The 24,263-nt window shown below is 39.7% G+C and overlaps 1 protein-coding gene across 2 annotated transcripts in view; it reads left to right on the top strand.

Moving 5' to 3' along the window:
- The window catches only part of FMN2 (formin 2), a 403,023-nt gene that overhangs the window by 359,092 nt on the left and 19,668 nt on the right, over window positions 1-24,263 (top strand). For both annotated transcript variants that reach the window (XM_033196220.1, XM_033196221.1), the window contains one exon: window positions 6,460-6,609. In XM_033196220.1, coding sequence (XP_033052111.1) covers window positions 6,460-6,609 — 150 coding nt within the window. The remainder of the gene's footprint in view (window positions 1-6,459; window positions 6,610-24,263) is intronic.

Below are 24,263 nucleotides of genomic sequence, written 5' to 3'. Positions count from 1 at the left end.
ACGATAAACTGGTGTTGATTTTTTTTTCCATGTTTTTTACACTTACTAAAATGATCATATTTGTTTTTCTTCTTTCTTCTATAAATGTGGCAAATTACACTGATTGCTTTTCAAATGTTAACACCAATTGTATTATTGGGGTAAACCCGAATTTGTTACGATGTATTATCCACTGTAGAAATTGCTGCATTTTATTTGATGATGTTTTATTAAGGATTTTTTTTTTTTTTTTTTTTTTTTGCTTATGCTCATGAGGTGTATTTGTCTATAAATTTATTTTTTTCTTTCATAGTATCTTTTTTAGTTTTCCGTATCAACATCAGGGTAAAGCTGGCTTCATAAAATGAGTTGGGAAGTATACCCTCTTCTATTTTCTGGATGAGTTAGTGTAAGATTGCCTTACTTCTTCATCAAATGTTTGTTAATTCACTTGTGAAACAAATTGGGTCAGAATTATTTGGAGTGTGGAGATAAATTTGATTACAAATTTATAAAATATAATTTTCTATTTATGGACAATAATTGAATCGTCTTAGATTTAGGGGTACTTATATTTTCTGTTTCTTTTGTGAGTTTTAGAAAGTTTTGTTGTTTAAGTAATTTACTTAATTTTCACTTAAGGTGTCAAATCCAAAGGCATAAAATTGTTTACAACATCATCACATTATCATTTTAAGCCAGTATGATTTGTAAAGATGACTGCTTTCATCCCTAGTATTGACACTTTGCATTTTCTTTCTTTTTTTCTTAATCAGTCTGGGTAGGGGTTTATCAATTTTATTCAGCTTTTCAATAAACCAACTTCTGAGTGAGTTGATTTTCTGTAAGATTTAGTTTCTCTCTCTTTGTTTTGTGTTCATTTTTATTATTTCTATTCTTCTACTGAGCTGGGTTTACTTTGCTCCTTTATATTTTCTTGAGTTGGTTGTCTAAATAATTGATTTTACAGATTTCTTTTTAATATATTCATTTCAAAGTCCAATTTCTCTCTAAGTACTTGTTTTATCTGTATCCCATATATTTTGATATTTTTTGTTTTTATTTTTATTTAGTTTGGAATGTTTTTTTCATTTCTGTTAGGATTTCTTTTTGATCCATGAGTTATTTATCACAGGTTTTCTTAATTACCAAATGTATATTACCTAGATATTATTTTTGTTCTTTCATAATTTAATACCCCTGTGCTCAGGGAACTTACTCTGTATAATTTCAGTTTGAAATTTACTGAGACTTGTTTTATGACTCAGCATTTGGTCTATGTTGATAAATATTTCATGTGCTCTTGTATATTCTACCGTTGATCATAATGGTAGAATATTGATTGGTAGAATATTGATACAAATGCCAACTAGGTCAGTTTTTGATAATAATGTTCAACTATTCTGTGTCATTAGTGATATTTTAATCTAGTTCTCTTGACTCCTGAGAAAGAGGTGTTAAGATATCCAATTTGATTACGATTTTGTCTCTTTTTCCTTTTAGTCCTGCAATTTTTGCTTCATGAATTTTGAAACTGTTTCATTAGATGTATATCTTTAGGATTGCTATGTCTTCTTGATAATGTGGATGCTTTTATAATTATGAAATAACACCCTGGTTATGTTCTTTGTCTTGGAAGTCTACTTGGATAATAAAACCAGGCCCAACTTTGCTATGGTTAGTGTGTTTACGTAGCTTTTTCCACTGCAGTATTTTCATCTTGCTCATTTTTGTTTGAAATTAATTTTACTGAAATGTTAGGAGGAATAGATGCGCGAGGAAAACATTTCTAACTTTCGTGCTCTAGAGTTTCCTCTTTTGTTGCTTTTGCACATTAAAAAGTGCATTTTACCTGCATTTTCTATTTTCTTTGTTCTTGAGTTTTTTCTGCACAATTTGAATTCCACTCTCAGCATTTTCTCTCAGTGCAGAGCTTAGCCCTAAAAGAGAGTTTCTCTTGGGTCAATACTAAGAGTTCATACAGCCCAGACTACTTCCAGTCCTTTCAGAAGTTACTATACATCCTGTCTTTTGCTCCATGCACTCAATTGTGTAAAACTTCTTCCTGTTTCAGCATAGTTCTCAAGTTAGCCCTGACACTTTTCAGGATTACTTTTTTGTAATTTGAGGGTTCTTCCTGCTTTTAGGAGAGATTTCCTGTTGCTTCCCTCTGCTTCCTCCTCTACAGATGTTGTTACCATGTGGGTGTTATGTCGTGAGTAGTTTGTCCTTAGCTGTAATTTTGAGTTTTTTTGGTTTTTTGTTGTTGTTGTTTGGTTGGTTTTTTTTGTTTTTTGTTTTTTTTTTTTTGAGACGGAGTCTCGCTCTGTCACCCAGGCTGGAATGCAGTGGCCGGATCTCAGCTCACTGCAAGCTCCGCCTCCCGGGTTCACGCCATTCTCCTGCCTCAGCCTCCCGAGTAGCTGGGACTACAGGCGCTGCCACCTCGCCCGGCTAGTTTTTTGTATTTTTTAGTAGAGACAGGGTTTCACCCGGTTAGCCAGGATGGTCTCGATCTCCTGACCTCGTGATCCGCCCGTCTCGGCCTCCCAAAGTGCTGGGATTACAGGCTTGAGCCACTGCGCCCAGCCAATTTTGAGTTTTGTTGGGGACATTAGATACCTAGGTCTTTGTAGATACCTTGCTGTTAGCTTTGATTTTTAATATTAGTTGCTCTTTCCATTTTTGTGTGGGATTCAGAGAAATTCCAACATGATTCTGCTTCTGTAGCTGTCATTTTAGAGCTCTGCAGGTACCTTGATTCCATTGCCGAGAAGTATATTTGTGCTGTCTGATGTTTGTAGCAAAAGACGTGTGGTGTTGATCTTTTCGAAAAAGGACCATTTAAGAATCCAGAACAGAGGGATGTTGATTTTTCAGTGACATCCGGAGTTATCTGTTATTATAATCACTGCATTTTTTTTTATAACTGCACATCTTTTATAACTGCACATCTTTTATAACTACTGCCTCTTCATGTGCTAGGGTCATTTTGAGGGAGTCTCACAGAAAAGCCTGTGTACTAAGGAAGGTCCTAGGTAAGATGTCTGTCTTTTTGTAGTGAATCCCATATTGCTGTATGGTAGCTGGGATCCTCCTGGTTTCAGATTTAAAAGAAGGAAATAATTCAGAAAAGATGGAGTTTACCCCTCCCACACACCACCCAAAGGGTCTCTTTCGTGTTATGCAAGTTTGAATTTGCTGAGGGCTACCTAAGGCTGGACAGGATTATATAACCAAAAATGCCTCTGGCGTAAAAGATACCTTGATAATCTGTAGAAATTATTGTCCTGTTATTTGCTTATTTGTTTGTTTGTTTGTTTGAGATGGAATCTGGCTCTGTCGCCCCGGCTGGAGTGCAGTGGCGCCATCTCGGCCCACTGCAAGCTCCGCCTCCCAGGTCCACGCCATTCTCCTGCCTCAGCCTCCCGAGTAGCTGGGACTACAGGTGCCTGCCACCAAGCCTGGCTAATTTTTTTTTGTTTTGGATTTTTTAGTAGAGACGGGGTTTCACAGTGTTAGCCAGGATGGTCTCGATCTCCTGACCTCGTGATCCACTCGCCTCGGCCTCCCAAAGTGCTGGGATTACAGGCTGCTTTTTTTTTTTTAAGTATTTACACTTTATTTCAGGGAGTAGGGTGGCAGTGGACAGTTGAGACAGCACTCGTGATCCTCAGATAATTCTTCTGGACAGTCTACGTCACATACTCAGGTACACTTATTCTTTCACCATGGCCACATCCGAAGAAATAGCTACCGACAAAAGTTTCTTTTTATTGTGACTCATGCCAGTAATCAGGTTCACATTTGACTTTAAATCAATTGTTGGATATTCATTTGGCTGACATGTTCATAAAGTTTTACACAAAGAACAATTTTTTATTGAAAAATTTTTGCCTCTTCTAAAGTGAATACATATATTACTACTTCAGTTTATAACTTGCAAGGTACTTTTATTTAATCTTCATGACAACCTTGAAAAGCAGGCATTTTTTCTACTTACAGATGAAAAAAAACTGAGGCTCAGAAGTTAAATTACCTGCCTAAATCTATGTGCTTTGTATAACAGAGCCAAGAAGAAATTATTGAATAATTAGAATGATTATCACTAGTATCGGAAGCTTTTGTGCCTGCTGGTAACTAAAAAAAAAAATTCTTCAGAGAACATGATCACCTGAGAATCTGTTCATAAATCAGCCCCAGTTGAGTTAGTTATAATTTAGAGAATATTTTTAGGAAATATATATTTATATTATTTAATAGGCAATATAAAATATATAGCATATGTATATAACATATGTAATATAAAATACATTTGTTTTGTGTTGACACATTCAACAAACACTTTGGCAATTCATTTTTACCCATTGGACTTCAAAACAACTGTTTATGATCATCTCTGTTTTACAGTGGAAAAACTGAGGCACAATGATGTTAAACAGTTTGCTCATGTAGCTGGTCATAGAGGCAGGATTCAATATTCCATGTCATCTCATTCTAAATCTTACATTCTTTGCTTTTGATACCATGCTACCTAGTGATAAAACTTTCAAAATGTTGCAAGATAGCTGACTGGATGAACTAGCTACTGCAGCTTACATACGGCTACCCAAACAGATGAACTTGCTCTGTAATAAGCTCTATGAAGTTCAAAGACCAGAGCAATGAGGAGAAGGAATAAACGGATAGAAAAGACTTGAGACCTAACTTCAGCCTAACAGGTCATACATTCTTTTTAGGTATATAAGGAAAATGACCAGTTTTCCCAGAAGGCATATATATGTGTTTCTATTATCAGTTGTAATAAAATATGACCCAGATATATCTTATTGTGTTCTCTGCCATCTACTCTCCAGGCAGTTCTGACGCCATCAGCACATTCTGCCAGATGCATTCTAATGTCACTACCATAGCTCGTGGCAGCCAGATTCTCACGTTGCATATCCACTTCACAGCCTGACTCTTTCTCAGGCTTAATTGACCATACTGTGTCATTTTTCTAGTAGGCTAACTAAGGAGAAAAAGATAATGCCTGAGATCCACACATTTGATCAAATCAGTCTTATCATCTCTGCCTAGAACTTCAAAAGCTGATATCCTGGAATCTTGCTGCGCGGAGAGGAGACAGCCCTAGGCAAGCTTAAAAACAGCAGATTAGCCATAGCTGTGAATGTTTGTTTTTACGTGTGATGCTCCGACTCTTTTACCTTCTGAGCAAACTCACCTTAAAGATCTCAGTATTTTAAAAAATTAGCCAGGCGTGGTGGTGGGCACCTATAATCCCAGCTACTCGGGAGGCTGAGGTAGGAGAATCGCTTGAACCCAGGAGGTGGAGGTTGCAGTGAGCCGAGGCTGCACCATTGCACTGTAGCCCAGGTGACAGTGTGAGACTCCGTCTCAAAAAAAAAAAAAAAACTCAGTATTTTAATGCTCATACTGTTTTTCATAATAGACATTTGAAATCAGCTATGGCAAGCTGCATACACACAGAGATATGTGTAAGTGTATATGTTAGGGTATGTATGTATATATATGTATATATGCATACTTTTTGTCACTGAGCAAAATCAAGTTGCCTTTGATATTTCTACTTCAGAGTAGATCAAACTTGAGTTTTGGTGGAGCAGAAATAGTGCTGGCCCCAGGCCAAAGAAAGAAAAAATAAAGACAAGCTTCTTTGCATGCCACCCCTTTGCAGCATCTCTGACCTTTCTCTAACCAGTCCTCTTGCCTCAGCTTTATTGACTGTATTGGTCAGGATTCTTCTCAGGGCATCACTCATGGGACTAGAAAACTTTTGTTAAGTCAGAAACCTACCATTTACTAGTAGTATGTTCTTTGTCAAATAACCACTTTGAAACTCTTCTGAGCTCCATATACCTGTAATATTAAGCAGTCTCTGAGTGGCACCTTCTGAAAACTGGCCCTGAGCAATCTGCTGTCATAGTGCTGGCTGCCATATTGGTCTCTACTCAATGATAGCACCGTGGTCTCTGACGGGAGACTTTGTCAGCATCTCCTGGGACTCTTGCTTTTATTCCCTCTAACAACGTAGGAAGGCAAATAGTGTATAAGCAATATAATATAAATATGGACTACATATTAGTTTGGGGACACATGGTTGATATTTCATTTGTTTAGAGTTTAGAAAGAAAGTATAGGCCCACCACTTTCAATATGTCTCATGTTGATGACAAGTTCATTTCTGGAGTATGTCCAACACAGAGTGATTAATTTTGAAATAGAATTGGTCAAGTGGTAGTTATTAGTACATGGAGGATTCTTGTCAGCTGCTACTATCTGTATCCAAAACTCTTAACATTAAACCATAAGAGAGCCAGTGTTGGTGCTTGAAGAGTTTGAGTCCTCTTGGTAATAATAATTGTGCATGAATAAAATCAGCATTTGGATAGAGAAAGAATATCCCATATTGGAAAGTAATCATGGCTTTTATGCTCTTGTGTGTGTGTGATTTGACAGCTTTTTGGAGACTACGGCGTATTTCTTCATGAAACCAAAACTTGGAGAGAAGGAGGTGTCCCCAAATGCTTTCTTCAGTATCTGGCATGAATTCAGCTCTGACTTTAAAGACTTCTGGAAGAAAGAGAACAAACTTCTTCTACAAGAGAGGTAGGTATTTTCATTTGCACAATGGCATTTTAAAACTGGTGTTTTATTAGGTGTGGCACTACTGGGGTTGCCAATTTTTGTAGCCTGAATAAAAAGTTAGATGGCCCTCAACCTGGGGTAGCAAGTTGAAGAGGATGCTGACATTTGGCGAAACGTGGAGTTTTAATAAGAAGAGTCAGCACAGAAGCTGGGATACTACAGAGAGTAGCTGGGGTGCTGGTTTGCCAGGACCACTGTCGGGTGAAACAACTTCTGTCAGGAGGAAATCACGTAAAAGTGACCACGTAAGAAGGCTTGAACAACCCTGCTGCAATGGCAGACCCACTCACTTCCAAGAACAGATAGCAAAGGCTGTAAGGGTAAAAGGCATCGTTTGCTCAATTCATGGGATATTGTCATTTTACCACTCATATCAAAATTTCATCCAGATATCTCCAAGAAACACAGATGTCAATATTTTTTAAAAGATTTTTCAAGATTCTTATAGAATTGTGTGACACTTTCTAAAATGAATCTTTTCAGGAAGGGGACTGTCCCCTCTTCAGTATATGGAATAAAGTCTCCATGATTATGAAATTCCATAGAGGCATATTACATATTAAGTCATGAAGAATGCTAGCCCTCTCAGGGTGGCATCCCCAAATAGCTGCGTCTAGTGGGAAAACAAAGGGAAACAGAAGCTATACTATAAAGCAAGCCATAATGCCAAACCCATTCGTATGCTTCCTAACATCACTAACAGTAACTTTGCTTTAGATCTTTAGAAAACTTACATCCTGTGGGCCGGGAGTGGTGGCTCACACCTCTAATCCCAACACTTTGAGAGGCCAAGGCAGGCAGATCACTTGAGGTCAGGAGTTCGATACCAGCCTGGCAAACTTGGCGAAACCGTGTCTCTACTAAAAGTACAAAAATTAGCTGGGCGTTTTGACGGGCACCCATAATCCCAGCTACTCAGGAGGCTAAGGCAGGAGAATCGCTTGAACCCAGGAGGCGGAGGTTGCAGTGAGCTGAGATTGTGCCACTGCACTCCAGCCTGGGTGACAGAGCAAGACTGTCAGAAGAGGAGAGGGGAGAGGGGAGAGGTAAGAAGAAGAGAAGAGGCGAGGAGGGGAGAGGAGGGGAGGGGAGGGGAGGGGAGGGGAGACTTACATCCTGAGCAAGACTCTGTCAGAAAAGAAAAGAGAAGAGAAAAGAAAAGAAAACTTACATCCTGAGAAACTTTGTTCACAAAATTCTATTTTCTGCTTATTGTCTTCACTTTGGTCTGCCTACACACGATATCATGGTTGTTCACCTTGCTTTCAGTTGTAATTTGATTTTGATACCTCCTTAAATTAGATGAATTAATTGATAACATTTATTGAGCCTGTAAACTATGCCAGACTTGCACTTACTCCTATAATTAATTATTTAGATCCATAGGTCTGTCATAGAAGAAACTATCCTCAGTGAATAGTAGGTGGAAAAAGAAAATGGCTTGAACAGAAGGAAAACACTTTAAACTTGCACTTTAAAGATAATGAGCTTATTCTACTTCCAAATGCATCAGTAGGTGTTAACATAAAAGATGAGAGCTTTTAGTGAAATTTCTATGCAGGTGGGGTAGAAGAGATAATTGCTTAAAAGTAAGTGTATTTGAATCACTGTTCTTTTCCTTCAGACTAAGTCATATATTAAGTGATATTTACCAAAAAAGGCTTGCACAGTTCGGAAAACTGTAAAGTGGAAGCTTTTTTTTAAACCTCAGCACATCACACAGAACTTCCCTTCATGCCCTGCCCTAAGTCCCTTCCTTCCTCCTTTTACCTCTAATCTAAACCTGGTCCCCTAGAAAAGCGTTTGAAACTTATTTACACTAAGGTTCAAAATGAAAAGAGTCGTGTTTCCCCTTGCACGATGATTTTCATCGTATCTAGGATGAGAGTCCTCAATGGGAGTGTAGACGGTGTGATTTTAGACATCAAGACAGGACTGATGACGTTGTCGCTTTGGAGTAGCTGGTCCAATGCACATCACGTAAGCAAGTGCATCGCAGTCGGAGAATGGCTTGATCCTGTTGTGGAGGTTCTAGGCCGAGGATGCTTCTTCTCGCTTTCTTCTGCTAGCATAGACCAGAATATAAGCTGGTGAGATGCTTACTTAGAGAAAATGTTGAGATGGACTAATTCAGATGCTTTGCTCCCTAAGCATGCTCACAGCCCCGTCTAATACATGCCCCACGACAGCATCCTCGGAGTCCCATCTAACACACGCTCCATGAGATAGAATTGTTTCTAGATGACATTCTCAGCAACAACCCACTGCTTGGTGGCATTGTGTGCAGCTGGTATGCCCAGAATGGGCTTTGCTTTGCTTCGTTCTCTAGGTATCTCATCAAATCAGCCAGATCCATTTTTTAAATTCTTTATCCTGTGCTTGTCATGTCCTAGAACTATGTGATGGGCTTTGGGTCCACACTTGGTGACCTTACATTCATGTGAGCAGTGTTGTGAATTGGCAGGTTACAAGTGCTCTTGACTGCAGACTTAGTTTTCTAAATCATTTGCTTTTAATAAGGGGCTAAGGAAGAACATGTGGCAGGTGAGAGCGCTGCTTTGCCTTTTGACTTCCAAAATCTGTTACCCTCTTGGCAAATGATAACCAGGTTACTTGAAAAGGAAGACCATTGGTTGGAGTTGTTTGCACAACAGCCCTGTTCCTTTCCTTAGTGAGGGACCACCTATGTAATTTTTAGGAAATAGTGAAAAATGAAAATGCAGAATTTCTTGTATAAAAATTAATAATTTCAAGACAGCAAAGCCTTAAAGCAAGCACAGAGCCCTTCTAAGGGTGGCGCCCCATCTGACTGCCCAAATGCACACCTGTGCCCTGCTTTGATGTAAACTTTTTTTTTTTTGAGATGGAGTCTTGCTCTGTCACCACACTGGAGTGCAGTGGCGCGATCTCGGTTCACCACACTCTCTGCCTCCCAGGTTCAAGCGTTTCTCCTGCCTCAGCCTCCTGAGTAGCTGAGACTACAGGTGTGCGCCACCACGCCCAACTAATTTTTGTATTTTTAGTAGAGATGGGGTTTCACCACGTTGGCCAGGATGGTCTCCATCTCTTGACCTTGTGATCTGCCCACCTCGGCCTCCCAAAGTGCTGGGATTACAGGCATGAGCCACCACACCTGGCCTGGTGTAAACTTTATATTATATTTTCTATAGTTAAATGGAAAAGTATTTCAGAAATGTTTTGAATGCCCCGGGACATGGATGGGAAATGCCAGTGGGGTCATTTAAGAGTGTGAAATTTCTTGTACGGTTCCTGTCAGTGCGAGTAGAACCTCAAGTGGAATTACACATACTTAAAATGGGATGCTGTTCTCCAACCTATTTCTCACCTCTGTACTCCTATACTATTTACGATCAACCTGTTTTCTTCAATGGCTAATCTTATACTGCCTAACAATATGTCGATTTTATACCATTAATTTTAGATATTTGCATGCTGGTCTTTTTTATTTTTAATTAAGAACCACTCAGTGTGGGTCTTTCTCAGTGGGATGAGTGTCCTCATATCTGGTACAGCCCTCACTTGTCACAGGCCACCCCGCCTTTCCCCTCTTTGTGTCTCCATAAGTATTTGCTGACTTGACTTGTTGCATCATTACCATTGCGCAGACATGGAAATAAGAACTTAGCCTAATAATGAAACATGTTTTCTTGCATAAGTTGAGTTGATCATTGTAGATAATAAAATCCCTGTTCTGAATACCTCAAAGCAAAAAGAGAGAGGGACAGAGAGAGAGAGAGAGAGAGAGAGAGAGAGAGAGAGAGAGATTTTATTTGTTTAGACAGTCAAACCTCAGAAAGACAAGAGTGGAACTTGCCTGTGGGAGGCCTGAATGCAGAATTCTACCGCTGTGAGTGGGGTTAGTCAGCCACGTGTGTCTGTACCTGTCTCTTCTGTGATCCATGTGTCTTTTTAAATGTCCTGTCTCTATTCTTTCTCCTTCTTTTTCCTCTTCTTTCTCTCACTCTTTCTTCTCAACCTACCACTCCTCTGTAGCTTAGCTTTAACTTGCAACCTAGGCTGTTCCTTAGCTGTCAGCCACTGCCATGACTTATATTCTCATAACCCAGGAGGAGAGAGCAGTTTCCATATCCATCTGCAAAAGTACCAGGGAGGAACTCCGAATGAATTGTGTCCATCTCTGAATCAGCCCTGGTGGTACCGTGGTTAGCTTAGCAGTTCACAAACCTGATCCTGAAGTGAGAGCAGAGCGTTACCAGGATTGACAGTTCCTTCAGAGCAGTGTTTTTGAAGGAAGAACAGTTTCCCCCAAAAAAGTAAACAATAATCTGGCCTAATTTATTAAGCCTTTAAAAGTAACTCATGTAATTAGCAAAATGTCTTAGCATGGTAGAAATAACCTGAAAGATGGTGTTAATAGTGTCCTTGATATTTTTCTGATGGAATTTTCCTTGGACTAGTTTGATATGTATAGATTGAAAAATATCATTAAGGTTTTAAATCCTGTATAAATTTTTCTTATGCCACTATTTCTAATTTGTGTCTGATTACAGAGTGATAATAATAACTCTATTTTCTTACTTGGTCCTGATGACTCATATTATTTGGTTGATATATTTCTCGAAATAGTGAATTTCTACACATCTGTGTCGGATAGGGCTGCTGTCTTTCTAGTCAATGTGTTTGGATTTCCAAGTTAGCTCTGCCACTTACTGGCTCCAGAATCATAGAAAGTCAACTGTTTTTCAAGAGGCAGTTTCCTAATCTGTAAAATAGAAATGATAATATGATCTTGCAGTGTTATCATGTGGACTAAATGACATAATGTATTTGAAGTATATAGCACAGTATCTACCTTCTGAATGCCTATACTGTTTTCCCATCACTTAATTAAAAATAGTATCCCGGTCATGGCTCCCTACAAGGTGATACAACATTGCTAAGGCATGTTAAGCATCTTAAGAACATAGTCTGTAAACACAAAGTATTATTGTGACTCAGTTACATTCTTGGTTAGGCAAAATATCTTGGTTGTGAGTCCAAGGATGAACTTTAGTTTGAAAATGTTCATGTAACTTATCCCTCCATGTCTACACTGTGTGATACAATGGACACAAATCATGTGACCCACTGGTTTTGTCACAAGTCAGAAAAATTATTTTTTCATCTACTTGGAACTAGACATGTACAATTGTTAGTAAGAAATCCTCCTTTTTTGAAAAAATAATCTAAACTTGTCATCACTGAACAACACAAAACATGTGCAAGTATGTATTTTTTAAAATTTCAATTTGTCAGCTGGGCACGGTGGCTCATGCCTGTAATCTCAGCACTTTGGGAGGCCGAGGTGGGTGGATTATGAGGTCAGGAGTTCGAGACCAGCCTGGCCAATATGGTAAAACCCCGTGTCTACTAAAAATACAAAAATTAGCTAGGCATGGTGGTGCATGCCTGTAATCCCAGCTACTTTGGAGGCTGAAACAGGAGAATTGCTTGAACCTGGGAGGTGGAGGGTGCAGTGAGCCGAGATCGCACCACTGCTGGTCACTCCAGCCTGGGTGACCGAGCGAGACTCCAGCTCAAAAAAAGGAAAAAATTCAATTTGTCTGTATTCACCAGAAGATGGGAAGGGAAACTAACATGTATTCTTCCTAGCATTTCCCTAAGGTCTCACAGAGCGTAGTTGTAGTAGGTAAGGAAATAGGCAGTCTTCGTCTCTTATTTTCAGGAAGGCGTTAGCATGACTGTCACCTAGCCACTAATGAGGCTCTGTGGAGCTAGGATAACAAGAGCTGTATTAATTAAAAGAAAGAGGTACAGATTGATTAAGGATGTGTGTCTTTTTTTACCCTGATTGAGAGGCTATGGTCCAGGTCCTGGGAAAGGAGGGATAGGCTTCCAGACAACATCACTTCTTACTTTGCTCTATTGTAAGTTGCGCTCAGTTTTCAGGATGAGTGTTCAGCTGTATAACTATGTGAAGCTACCTGTGATTATTCACTCATTCCGTATGGAGTCGTACTGGACAGTGAGATGTTCAAGTACATTAAATGAAAGTCTCGTCTTCTTCGAGCTAGCAGTATAGCACTGGTTGGTGTATCATGCAGTGGGAGGAACCAGGAGCGAGGATTAAGGAATTCTTAATCCTTAATCACATGGGACGTGGAGCAAGTGTAGGATTTTCACAGACAGTCCAGAGAGCTAAGGGCTTTTAGGCAAGAAGAAGATCTGGCTCTGGCCACTAGGTCCCAAACCTCATAGTGTGTATTGTGGCCTATCATTATTTCATTTTTAGTTGGCCTGAGATATTTTAATTTAATAAATCATGACATTAGTAAGAGTTATGTTTAAAGTATTGTCTAACTTAATTTACTGGTTCATTTTACTTTGAGACAGGTAGTCTCTGATGATCCAAGAGAAAGGATAGCTACTTCTCTAATTGCACAAGCATGTGGCAGTCAAGTCTTGTTTCAGCCCAGCTGAAACCTGTAATTAGAGGAAAATAATTGGAATGTTTATCCTTAGAAGGTTATGCATTCCATTGGCGAGCCCCTCATGCCTTGTTAACATTTCTGTTTCCATAATTGATTTGTATTCAAGTGAGCTGTATGTTCAGATTTATGTATGATATTATTGGAGTAAGTTTAAGAAGGAAGAGACCATTTTCAAAGCAATTGAAAATACAGCTGAAGAATGGAGATAAGGAAAGTTTATTCTTATGCAATAACGTACTTGCTGGATACCTAAATGAATCTGCCTCTTGGGCTGCAATGTAGCATTCTTGCATTGCTTGATAAATGAATTTGGCCAACCATTCACCCTTTTCATTCAGGCATCAATTTTTAGAAAAATGACCCATAAAGAAATCCTCTTCTCAGTGCCAACTTTCTGTAACCAAAGGTTTGGCAGGAGAGTCAACGAACAGGACAGTCAAAATAGTGGCCAATGGAGGCTGAGGGTGTGCAGAGATTTATCTGTATTCGTGTATTGGAATAACGAATACACATTAAAACAGTAAGTAATGCATTCAACAATTATTTACGATATGTATGCCCTACTATGTGATAGGCAACATTCTTGGCCTTGTGGATCTTTTCTCTTCTCATGAGAGAAAAAGTCAGCACGTATTTAAGTTACAAGCTGAAATCAGTGCTGTGAGGAAAATAAACAGGGAGTCATCTTGCAGAATCCAAAGGGAGGAAGTTCATGTAGAGAGGCTGGCCAGAGGAGGCCTTTCTGAAGAGGCGGCATTGCTGTGGACACCTAAAGGATCAAGGGAGCCGCCCCGCGAAGGGACACAGTGGGGAGGGGTAATGTGGTGTATGAGCCTTCCGGGCAGACGGTAGGGATGTTCACGGTAACGTGGCAGGAAAGACTGAGCACTTCCCAAGAAAGATGGGGGCCATGCAATGAATTTGATAAAGCAAGCTGGGGCCTGAGCACTCAGGCCCTGGTAGGTCGTGGTAAACATTGACTTTTATTGTGCATTCAGTAGGAAGCCATCAAAGGGTTTTGTGTTTTTCTCCTAGAGAGAAAATAACCTTATATGATACATGTAATGAGAAGATTATTGGCTGCCAAATGGGTAGTAAATTGGAGAGTGGAGAGTGTAAAAGCAAGTTCGGAAGTTATTCTAGTGACCTAATTGAGAGCTAGGACTCTGCAGACTGGGGTGAAGGCAGTAAAGATTGTAGAAAATAGGTGAATTTGAGATATATTTTGGAGGAAAATCTACATAGATTTGCTGTTCACAGGTTCCTGGATGAACCAGTTTTGGGAATCAGAAAATTGTAAATGTAAGCTCAGATACTGAAAAGCTAATATTCACTAGGATGCTGGAGATCAAGAAAGCAGGGTTTTCCTTTCTTCTAAAATGCTGTAAGAAAAAGCTGAGGTTAAGAAAAGAGATGAAACCCTGGATATTAGGATATTTACTTTGCAAAATTTAGTTCTTTTCAAAAAATGGAAAGCCCTAAGGTGAAGATTAGCTGGGAGAGGGCTTTGCATTTGCTTCTTTATCTTGCCGTGTTCCAAGAGATGTTTTTAAAACTTCGGGAGATCTTCAAAATCCTCAATTCAAAAACGGAAGAAACTCTCCGTAGGTAGTTCTAGAGAATGCGGACCAAGAGCTAAGAACGTGGCTTGTCCAAAGATGTTTTTAGTTTGGTAAGGATTTGAACATTATAGCATCTTTTAATGAGTTTGTAGACACTTGTAAGGTATCTGAGAAATTTTTAATTCCCCTTCAGCATTTGCTAAAAGGGTTTTTTGATGTCTTAGCAAAGTTTGCAGTAGAACTCTCCTGGATCAAAATATACTTCCTGGAGTGAAGACATTTAAAGTTACTCCTTTAAAAAATAACATCATGTGGCTTATGTGGGCCGAAAACAAGATCCTATTCAAGCTAGATGATGTTATTTTTCAGGGGCAATTTTTAATTTCTTTAGGATACTTTCAAATGATGTAATGGTTATAATCTGCTAGGGGAAGTACAGACCTGTTGAATTTGAATAATATCAAATTAACAAATTGTTAAGTTTGTGTGGTCTTCCGCTAGAGCCTGGATTTTTAAGATAATCAAAAATGTAAGGAGCCAAAGGCTTCCCCATAGTTCATTCCCAGCATGACATGCTCCGTGCTAACTCTGACACCTTTGGGCAAAGGAATTCCACATTCACACACTCCTCCTGTTCGACTTAAGGATTTCAGCTTCACACACTACCCCTGTTCCCATTAGCGGGAGTGAAGCTTTAGAAAAATGGAAAGCGTTTCTTCTGCACTTAAACATTAGTAGCCTTAGGGCAAATGGATAATCAAAGACTATTCCTGAGAGATGAGGGAAGAGATTACCTCCACCAAGAGGTATTGATCCCTACGGCAGGGTTGAAGCTAACAACAGATGTTAGACCAAGACATGTTAGCAGTTATTTTATTTGACAGACAGCAATTCGCTCAGCTGGTTTTGGCTGCTGGACTCTGGTTAAGGTTTAGAAGCAGCTAAAGACCTTAAGCTCAGTTTGAAAAGCAATTATTTGTGAAAGCATGTGTTGGGTGTGTATGTGTTGGGGGATGTTAGGAGGTTGGGTACCAAGAATGAACATCAGTATTGAGGTACTTTGAGAATATGTTTCAATATAGGACCTACAAAAAAATGAGATAATATTCAGGTGTCTTGGACAGAGAGTGAAAAGAAAGTGGTCCTAAAAATGTAAGTAGAATGGCCAGTAAACACATGAAAAGATACTCCACATTGTTAGTCCTCAGGGAAATGCAAATGAAAAGCAAAGTGAGATATGCTTCATACTCACTAGGAAGGCTGTGATCAAAAAGACAGACAGTAACAAGTGTTGCAGATGATGAGAATGTGTGGAACTCTCATACATTGCTGGTGGAAATACAAAACGGTTTTTGCCATTACTTTTATGGCAAAAACCACAATTACTTTTGCACCAACCTAATACGTGGGGCCTGAACGTAGATTAGTCCTTGTGAGGAGCTGGAGTCTCTGGGTACCAAGGGAGAAAAATGGAGAGTGACTGCAAATTAAGTTTCTTTTGGGGGTACAAAGTGTCCTAAACTTAGATGGTTTTAGAGGGGTGCACAAACCTATGCATCTACTAAAAAAAAAAAATTGACCTTCACGTCCAGTGGGTGAATTGTATGCTATGTGAATGATAGCTCAATAAGGCTGTTTTGGTAGAAAGAAGAATTAAGTAGAATTCACACATTAGCATTACATTAGAGTTCTAAGCAGAAAAGTGGACTACAATTGAACATACTGATGACCTCCGGTTATCTCTATTCAGAGTGTTCACAGTGTTGAAAAATCTGACATTGGTTCCTCTTCTTCCTGCCTGGCTCAATTCCTGCTATTTCCCCTGTACCCAAGTAATTTTGTATGTACCCAAGGAAAGCAAATCTTTTAACCACAAACATGACTATTAGCTAAACAGAATTTCGGAGATAAATCTGCTGGAAAAAGCTATTTTAAAAATCGCACAGCTCATTCCAGAATCAAAAAGATCATCATCAATTTTGATAAGTAATTTGCAGTAGTTTGACTCTGTAGTGATGAAATAGGCTGGTGCTTTCCCGGTGTAAACCCATGTCAGGAAATCTAAGTCATGTTTTAAAAATATACACACATGCAAAAAATACTATATGTATGCATATATATGTGTGTGTGTGTGTGTTTTGAACAATTATTCATCTATTGTGAATAAACTTTTTCAAATCTAATCTCCATGGGAGGAGTCCTATTATTCAAGTTTCTGTAATACATAGGACCTTTATTGCTAATGGAAAGAGATAAATACTGAGAAAAAAATAATTTGGTCAGGTGCTGTGGCACACACCTGTAACCCCAGCACTTTGGGAGGCTGAGGCAGGACGATTGCTTAAACCCAGGAGTTCAAGACCAGCCTGGGAAACATAGGGAAACCATGTCTCTACAAAAACAAACAAACCAAAATTAGCTTGGCACAGTGGTGCACACCTGTGTTCCCAGCTACCTGGGAGGCTGAGGCAGGAGAATCACTTGAGCATGGGAAGTTGAAGCAGTAGTGAGCCATGATTGCACCATTGCACTCCTGCATAGGCAAGAGCGCAAGACCCTGTCTCAAAAAAATAGTAATTCAATATGATAAAAAGTGGTTAACTGGCAGGGTAGGGTGGCTCACGCCTGTAATCCCAGTACTTTGGGAGGCCAAGGTGGGTGGATGGCTGTAGTGTAGGAATTGAGACCATCCTGGGCAACATAGCAAAACCCCATCTCTACAAAATATACAAAATTTAGTTGGGCATGGTGGCGTCTTCCTGTAGTCCCAGCTACTTGGGGACCTGAGGTGGGAGGATCACTTGAGTCTAGGCTGTTGAGGCTGCAGTGAACCGAGGTAGTACCACTGCACTCTAGCCTAGGTGATGGAAGTGAGACCCTGTCTCAAAAAAAAAAAAAAAAGTGGTTAAAGTACATAAAAGGAAAATGAATGTGTCTGTCTTTGCTATGGGTAAAGATTTTCATCTTTCACTTCTGTTTAATGAACACTTTACATTCTCTCCAGAATCCCTATCCCCCCAGTACCCACTTCCCCTGCCTTTCCTGTGACTTTCTGCTCACTGACACTGGGCCCCACTCCACGGCCTTCTGACCAAGTTACTGCTCGGGCTTTTTGCTTGCCATACAAGGTTGGCCTTAGAAACTTGAACCATGGGCAGCTACTAGGCCATGAGAAGAATTTTGAGCCCGTGGAAAGGAAACTTTTGTTTAAGGCAGACAATACTAAAGACAGACCTTTGATATGGTACCTACTTGCGAGGAGATACCCAGTGAAGATTAACCATGCTGTGATGCTGAAGAACTGGCTGTAGAATTACAGTGCGGTCTTGGATATTGACATTTCTAGTTCATTCAAGTTTCCATCGATTGAACCACAATCATCATGGCAAATTAGGATCATGTAGCTTGGAGTTCTTTGGTTTATGTGAAAAGCTATTGTACACAATTTGTTCCTCCTTAAAGGGACATGTCAATTGTCATCATCATTATTTACATTATTATGTATATATGCTATTTCTTTTCCCAGATTTACTGAGGCATAATTGACAAATAAATATAATATGTATAAGGTTATACAATGTGATGTCTTGATATACATTGTGAAGTGCTTATCACAATTAAGCATTAATGTATCCATCAACTTTTTGCGGTGAGAATACTTACGATCTATTCTCTTAGCAGGTTTTAAGTATACAATACATGTTTTTTTGTTTTTTTTTTTTTTTTTGAGATGGAGTCCCGCTCTGCCACCCAGGCTGGAGTGCAGTGGCCGGATCTCAGCTGTGCTGTACATTAGGTCTTTAGACTTGCTCATTTTAGGGCTCAAAGTTAGAAGTATTCTTTGACCACTATCTCCCCCATTTCTTATATACTTATTATAATATCACATCAAAATTCAATTCTAAAATTTTTGGTGTTTTAAGACCTATGATTTTGCAATTTTTGTAAGAGTAGTAATTCTGCAGAGCCAAATAAATGAAAACAGCATTACACCTAATATAATTCCTAAAATGATGTAAAACATTTTTGTTTTACCATTTAGGCTTTCTAATTACAACTATAATTTATTAATTATATTACCTATCTGCACAATCCCTTTGAATATTGTCTTATATGAAGCCTATGAGCATCTTCACTTCATTTCATTCTATTTTGATTTACTTTGCTTTTGTTTCCTAAGATCTGTAATAAAACACCAAGGATCCCAGTTACCTTGAATGTCTTTCTAAGTCTGAAAACTTTTTGTAATCAACCTCGTCTGTCATTTTATCTTGTTGGTAATACTAAACATTTCCTAACTAATCTTTTAGCATTGTCTCCATCCTCTCCCACCTGGGCCCGGCCACGTTCCACCTCTGATTGATTATAGAGGTCGCTCCCTTCCTTTAGGGCCAGCAGTGAGGCTGGCACCCGAGCGTCATGCTCTGTATCTAGATGAAAGAACGTGCTCCTGGCCCGTGTGGCTCCACAGCTCATTGATCTCTCTCTGGAGAAAGGCTGGTATGTCTCCTTGCACATTTCTATTTTGAATGATTTAAAAGTTGATGCTGGGCTATATAAAGTTCTGTCTGGATAGCTGTGCCTTACAGAGGGAGGATCATCCTGAAAGATGCCACTTCTGCCTTTTCAAAAAGGGCATGCAGACCGTTCCTAGAGCAAGCCACCTCCACCGTGGCATTGTGTGGAATTAGCTAATGGTTATACCTGGCAAACAGAAAATCAAGGTTAAGAAGACAACAAAGGTATCCTTGTGCTACTGTACAGTCAGAAAGGAATTCAGCCCTATCCCTTGGAGGCATATGCAGATTCAAGTTGTCTGGTTTTTTGTAAGGAAATGTTAATTTTTAAAAGTATTTGTCTTGGCCGGGTGCAGTGGCTCATGCCTGTGATCCCAGCACTTTGGGAGGCTGAGGCGGGTGGATCACGAGGTCAAGAGTTTGAGACCAGCCTGGGCAAGATGACGAAACCCCGTCTCTACTAAAAATACAAAAATTAGCCAGGCACAGTGGCGGGTGCCTGTAGTCCCAGCCACTCGTGAGGCTGAGGCAGGGGAATCACTTGAACCTGGGAGGCGGAGGGTGCAGTGAGCCGAGATCACGCCACTGCACTCTAGACTGGGCGACAGAGCAGGACTCTGTCTCAAAAAAAAAAAAAAAAGTATTTGTCTTGAGGAGGACAGAATTGCAGGTGTGTTGGCTAAGTCTGTAGCTGTTTTGCTGTGAGCAGAATAGAACCAGCATCATTAGGTCAGTACCAACTCTTTTTGGGCTTTACAATATTCTGCCCCTGCAGTGGTTCTGGGGATGAGCTGGGAGATGAGATGATCGTAGTGTTCCCCAGGAGGAAATGCCAGCAAGCCGTGTTAGAGAGGCCCACCTGCCTGCTCCCCGAGAGGGGCCTCATCCCCTGACTTTCATTAACCTAAAGATGACCTCTGTCTCCACTAAATTAGGAGTCACCGGGAGTAGAACTAGTAGAACAATAGAAGAAAGTGTGCTTATAAGCCTGATATAGTAAAATAGTGGGTAGCAGCACCCAGCAATGAGACATGAAGGAAGTGTAGTGTTGGGTTTATTTTTAAATAAACAGATAATATCTGTCATTATATTAATGATTTAGTATTTTGCTTTGTATATTTTACCACTATTAATATTTCTCTTATTTTATAACATGGGCATCTAAAGTGGGCTGCATTTACCATCACTCTGAAAAATAAAAAATCTTAAAATTCAGTTATATATCGGGAGGCCAAGGCGGGCAGATCACAAAGTCAGGAGATCGAGACCATCCTGGCTAACACGGTGAAACCTCGACTCTACTCAAAATACAAAAACTTAGCCGGGTGTGGTGACACTCGCCTATAGTCCCAGCTACTCAGGAGGCTGAGGCGGGAGAATCACTTGAAGTCGGGAGGCGGAAGTTGCAGTGAGCTGAAATCACACCACTGCACTCCGGCCTGGGCAACAGAGCAAGACTCTGTCTCAAAAAAAAAAAAAATTAGTTATATAGCCATTCACTCTTTTTCAAAAGAATATATTGAACATTCATGACTTAGGCATTCATTTAGAATTTCAAATACCCAGAAGTGAAAGTTGACAGGCAAGAATCCCCATTCCTTTAATTAGTCAGGAAAAAATGGTTCAGAGAGATGAGCCTCTAAAATTTATTGAACAAGGAAAAAGGACAGAGGTAAAACTCCTCTTGAATCTTTAAGATATTCTAATGATCATTATATTTAGATAATACATATTTTTGCAAAAATTATATCAGAAATAAAAGTGTATTCCTAGATCTTAACTTTACGAGATGGGATTATTTTTAAAAATTAACCTCTGGGGTTCAAATTCCTATGACTTAAGGGTGAACATTTTTGGAAAATTTGATAAAATTCCATTTGGCCACTTCAGATTTTTCCAGGTGTTTGGGGGAAGTGTATAAAATGAGGCACAAAAAGGAAAAAGTATGAAACAAGTAGAAAAAGTAGTAGAAAAAAGTATGTCATCAGTTAAGAGATTTCATCAGTTAAGAGAATCTCAGGTGCCCACAGATAACTCAGGAGCTTTCATTTTAAACATCTGACTAGCTGTAGATATTAATACATTCTTAAATTCACGTACTGTTTTTATGACAGAAGCACTCGTAATTCTGTACTGAGTATGTACACAAGTTTATTTCCTACAACCTCTGATTAGTTTTCTTCATGTTTTCGTTTTTCAAAGGCTGAATAAGGTACATAGTAAGAGCATGTGCTTGTAGGTTAAAAAGACCTGGATTTGATATATATCTCTGATAGCACCCGTGTAACCCTTGACAACTTAATGTACTCTCTGAACCTGTGTCCCCATTTGTAAAATGAAGGTACTAGACGCACCCAATTCCTGGAGTAAATTAAAGGAGACACAGAGTATAAAACATTTAGCACACGCTTTCACGTGTAGAAACTTCTCAGTTAATGTTAGTTGCTGCCATTAGCATTATTAACGTTGTTTGAAAAGCAATAAACTTAGCATGAGAAAGATTTAGCACTAAATAAATTCATAGAAGCCAAACCCCACATAATTCTATTCTACCAACCACCCTTCCTTAGGTTTGTGTTCCCAAACATGATTCGAAGCACTACCAATGATAAGCCCTTTGACCTTGGGCAGTTATTTAATCTTAGTCAACTTCAGTTTTCTAATTTAAACCATTGAGATATCAATCACTAAAGTACGTGGTATTGAGGCTGTTAATTATATTAAGTATAATAGTCCCAACACAGTGAATAGTTCCTCACAGGTGCTGACTATGAAAATTAGCACCAAAGGTGTTTTAGAAATTATTACTATTATTACAAATGAGCCCAGTGTTTTTCTCTCCATGAGTAAAACAGTGAGGAAGAACTGGACAGGACGAGGAAGAGCTTGGAAAAGGAGGAGAATGAGACTGGGTATTAATGAAGCATAGAGATGAGGAAGAACAATGGTGCTTAAAAATGGAAGGCATGGAACACATAGAAGGTAAAAGTCACTGGAAATAACTTCTCTATGAGGGAGTTTATATCTTTTTGTATTAGCAGCATAATCCGCCACTTAGTATCTTAAGATATCATTACCATGGAACCCTGTGCTTTCTTCATTGTAGATCCACAGCAATCACGGCGTTTTCTCTCTTTTTTGTCTCCACCAAATCAACTTACTCTTGCTGAGCATCATTCTTCATTAAGATATGGCTTTAGGGGCCAGGAATGGTGTCTCATGCCTGTAATCCCAGCACTTAGAGAAGCAGAAGCAGGTGGATCACTTGAGATCAGGAGTTCAAGACCAGCCTGTCCAACATGGCAAAACCCCGTGTCTACTAAAAATACAAAAATTAGCTGGACGTGATGGTACCCACCTGTAATCCCAGCGACTCAGGAGGCTGAGGCATGAGGCTCACTTGAACCCAGGAGGCAGAGGTTGCAATGAGCTGAGATTGCACCACTGCACTCCTGCCTCAGTGATGAAGTGAGACTCACTCTAAAGAAAAAAATAAATATATATGGCTTCCAATCCTTTAGATTATAGATCTCCTATTTACAGTGGTGTTGTGTTGAGGTCTTTTAAAGGACAAGGATTGTGCCTCTTTTGCCCCTTTACACATCTTGTTCTTGTTAGTTAAGCATTAAGCAAAGTTGTCAACATAGCATAGAAACACAGAGGTTGGAGTTAGGGATAGAGAAGGAGCTGGGAGCATTTAAAATAGAAAGCCAGACCCAAGTAGCAGCACTAGAGCACAGGGTATGGAGCCTGAACTTGAGGCTACATAATATTTATGGCAAATTCGAGATAAAGGTGGAAAAGCTATTGTTTTTTAATATCATGGGCCAACAAATGAATGGACAGATGGTTAGATGAGGAGTTACTGGAAATGACACAACCATTCAAGAAAGAATACAAACCCAAGTTAGCAAAGTGATGTTATTAGGAGGAAAGCTTGGCTCCTGTGTTTAAAAGCTCTCTACTTTATTTATTATTAGTTTAAAAAAAAAAGAAAGTCAAGTCACTCCCGGCACACCTTACCACTGATTACAGTCCACTAGTGTGTCCCAGGCATTCAAACGAGAGCCAAGGACTCTGCACAATCTCTTAGCTTAAGAGGGGCGAGAACATGACCATTGGAAAGCTGGTGAATGACAGTAAAGAGGAAATGTGTTGACTTCCATATAAGATGTACTTTACTGTTCATTAATAATCATTAAAAGCAAGTTTCAGCCACGTGTGGTGGCTCACTGGGGCAGGAGGGTTACTTCAGGCCAGGAGTTCCAGACCAGCCTGGACAACATCGCAAGATCCCCATCTCTACAAAAAATAAAATAAGTTAGCTGGGTGTGGTGGCACATGCCTGTAGTGTGCCACCAGGAGGCACACTACAATGGAGATAATAATTGCTGAAGATGGTATTGAGGCTGCTAATGATATTAAGTGCAAAAGTCCCAACACAGTGAATAGCTTATCACAGGTGCTATTAAAATTAGTACCATTGGTGCTTTAGAAATTACTGCTATTACGACCAGCTACTCAGGAGGCTGAGATGGGAGGATCACTTGAGCCTAGGAGTTTGAGGTTATAGTGAGCTATGATCATGCTTACTGTACTCCAGCCTAGGCAACAGAGCAAGACTCTGTCTCTAAAAAATTAATAATAATAGACTGAGCATGGTGGCTCATGCCTGTAATCCCAGCACTTTGGGAGGCTGAGGAGGGTGGAGCACCTGAGGTCAGGAATTCGAGACCAGCCTGAATGATACAGTGAAACCCCGTCTCTATAAAAATACAAAAATTAGCCAGGTATGGTGACAGGCACCTCTAGTCCCAGCTACTCAGGAGGCTGAGACAGGAGAATTGCTTGAACCCGGGAGGCGGAGGCTGCCAAGATCACGCCACTGCACTCCAGCCTGCGTGACAGAGCGAGACTCCGTCTCAAAAATAATAAGTTGCATAATGATCTCAGAAAAGCTAAGAGTGACATGTTCATATCCAAATTCTTAATCACTAATAACCATTTGTCATTTTTCTCCCTGATTGTGACCTCTCTAACAGGAATAATGGAGTCTACAAACT

The sequence above is a fragment of the Trachypithecus francoisi genome, unplaced genomic scaffold (genome assembly GCF_009764315.1).
Source record: "Trachypithecus francoisi isolate TF-2019V2 unplaced genomic scaffold, Tfra_2.0 Lachesis_group5, whole genome shotgun sequence".
In the NCBI taxonomy this organism is placed as follows: domain Eukaryota; kingdom Metazoa; phylum Chordata; class Mammalia; order Primates; family Cercopithecidae; genus Trachypithecus; species Trachypithecus francoisi.
Note: the sequence above shows the minus strand (reverse complement) of the source record. Positions and strands in the feature narration are given on the sequence as shown.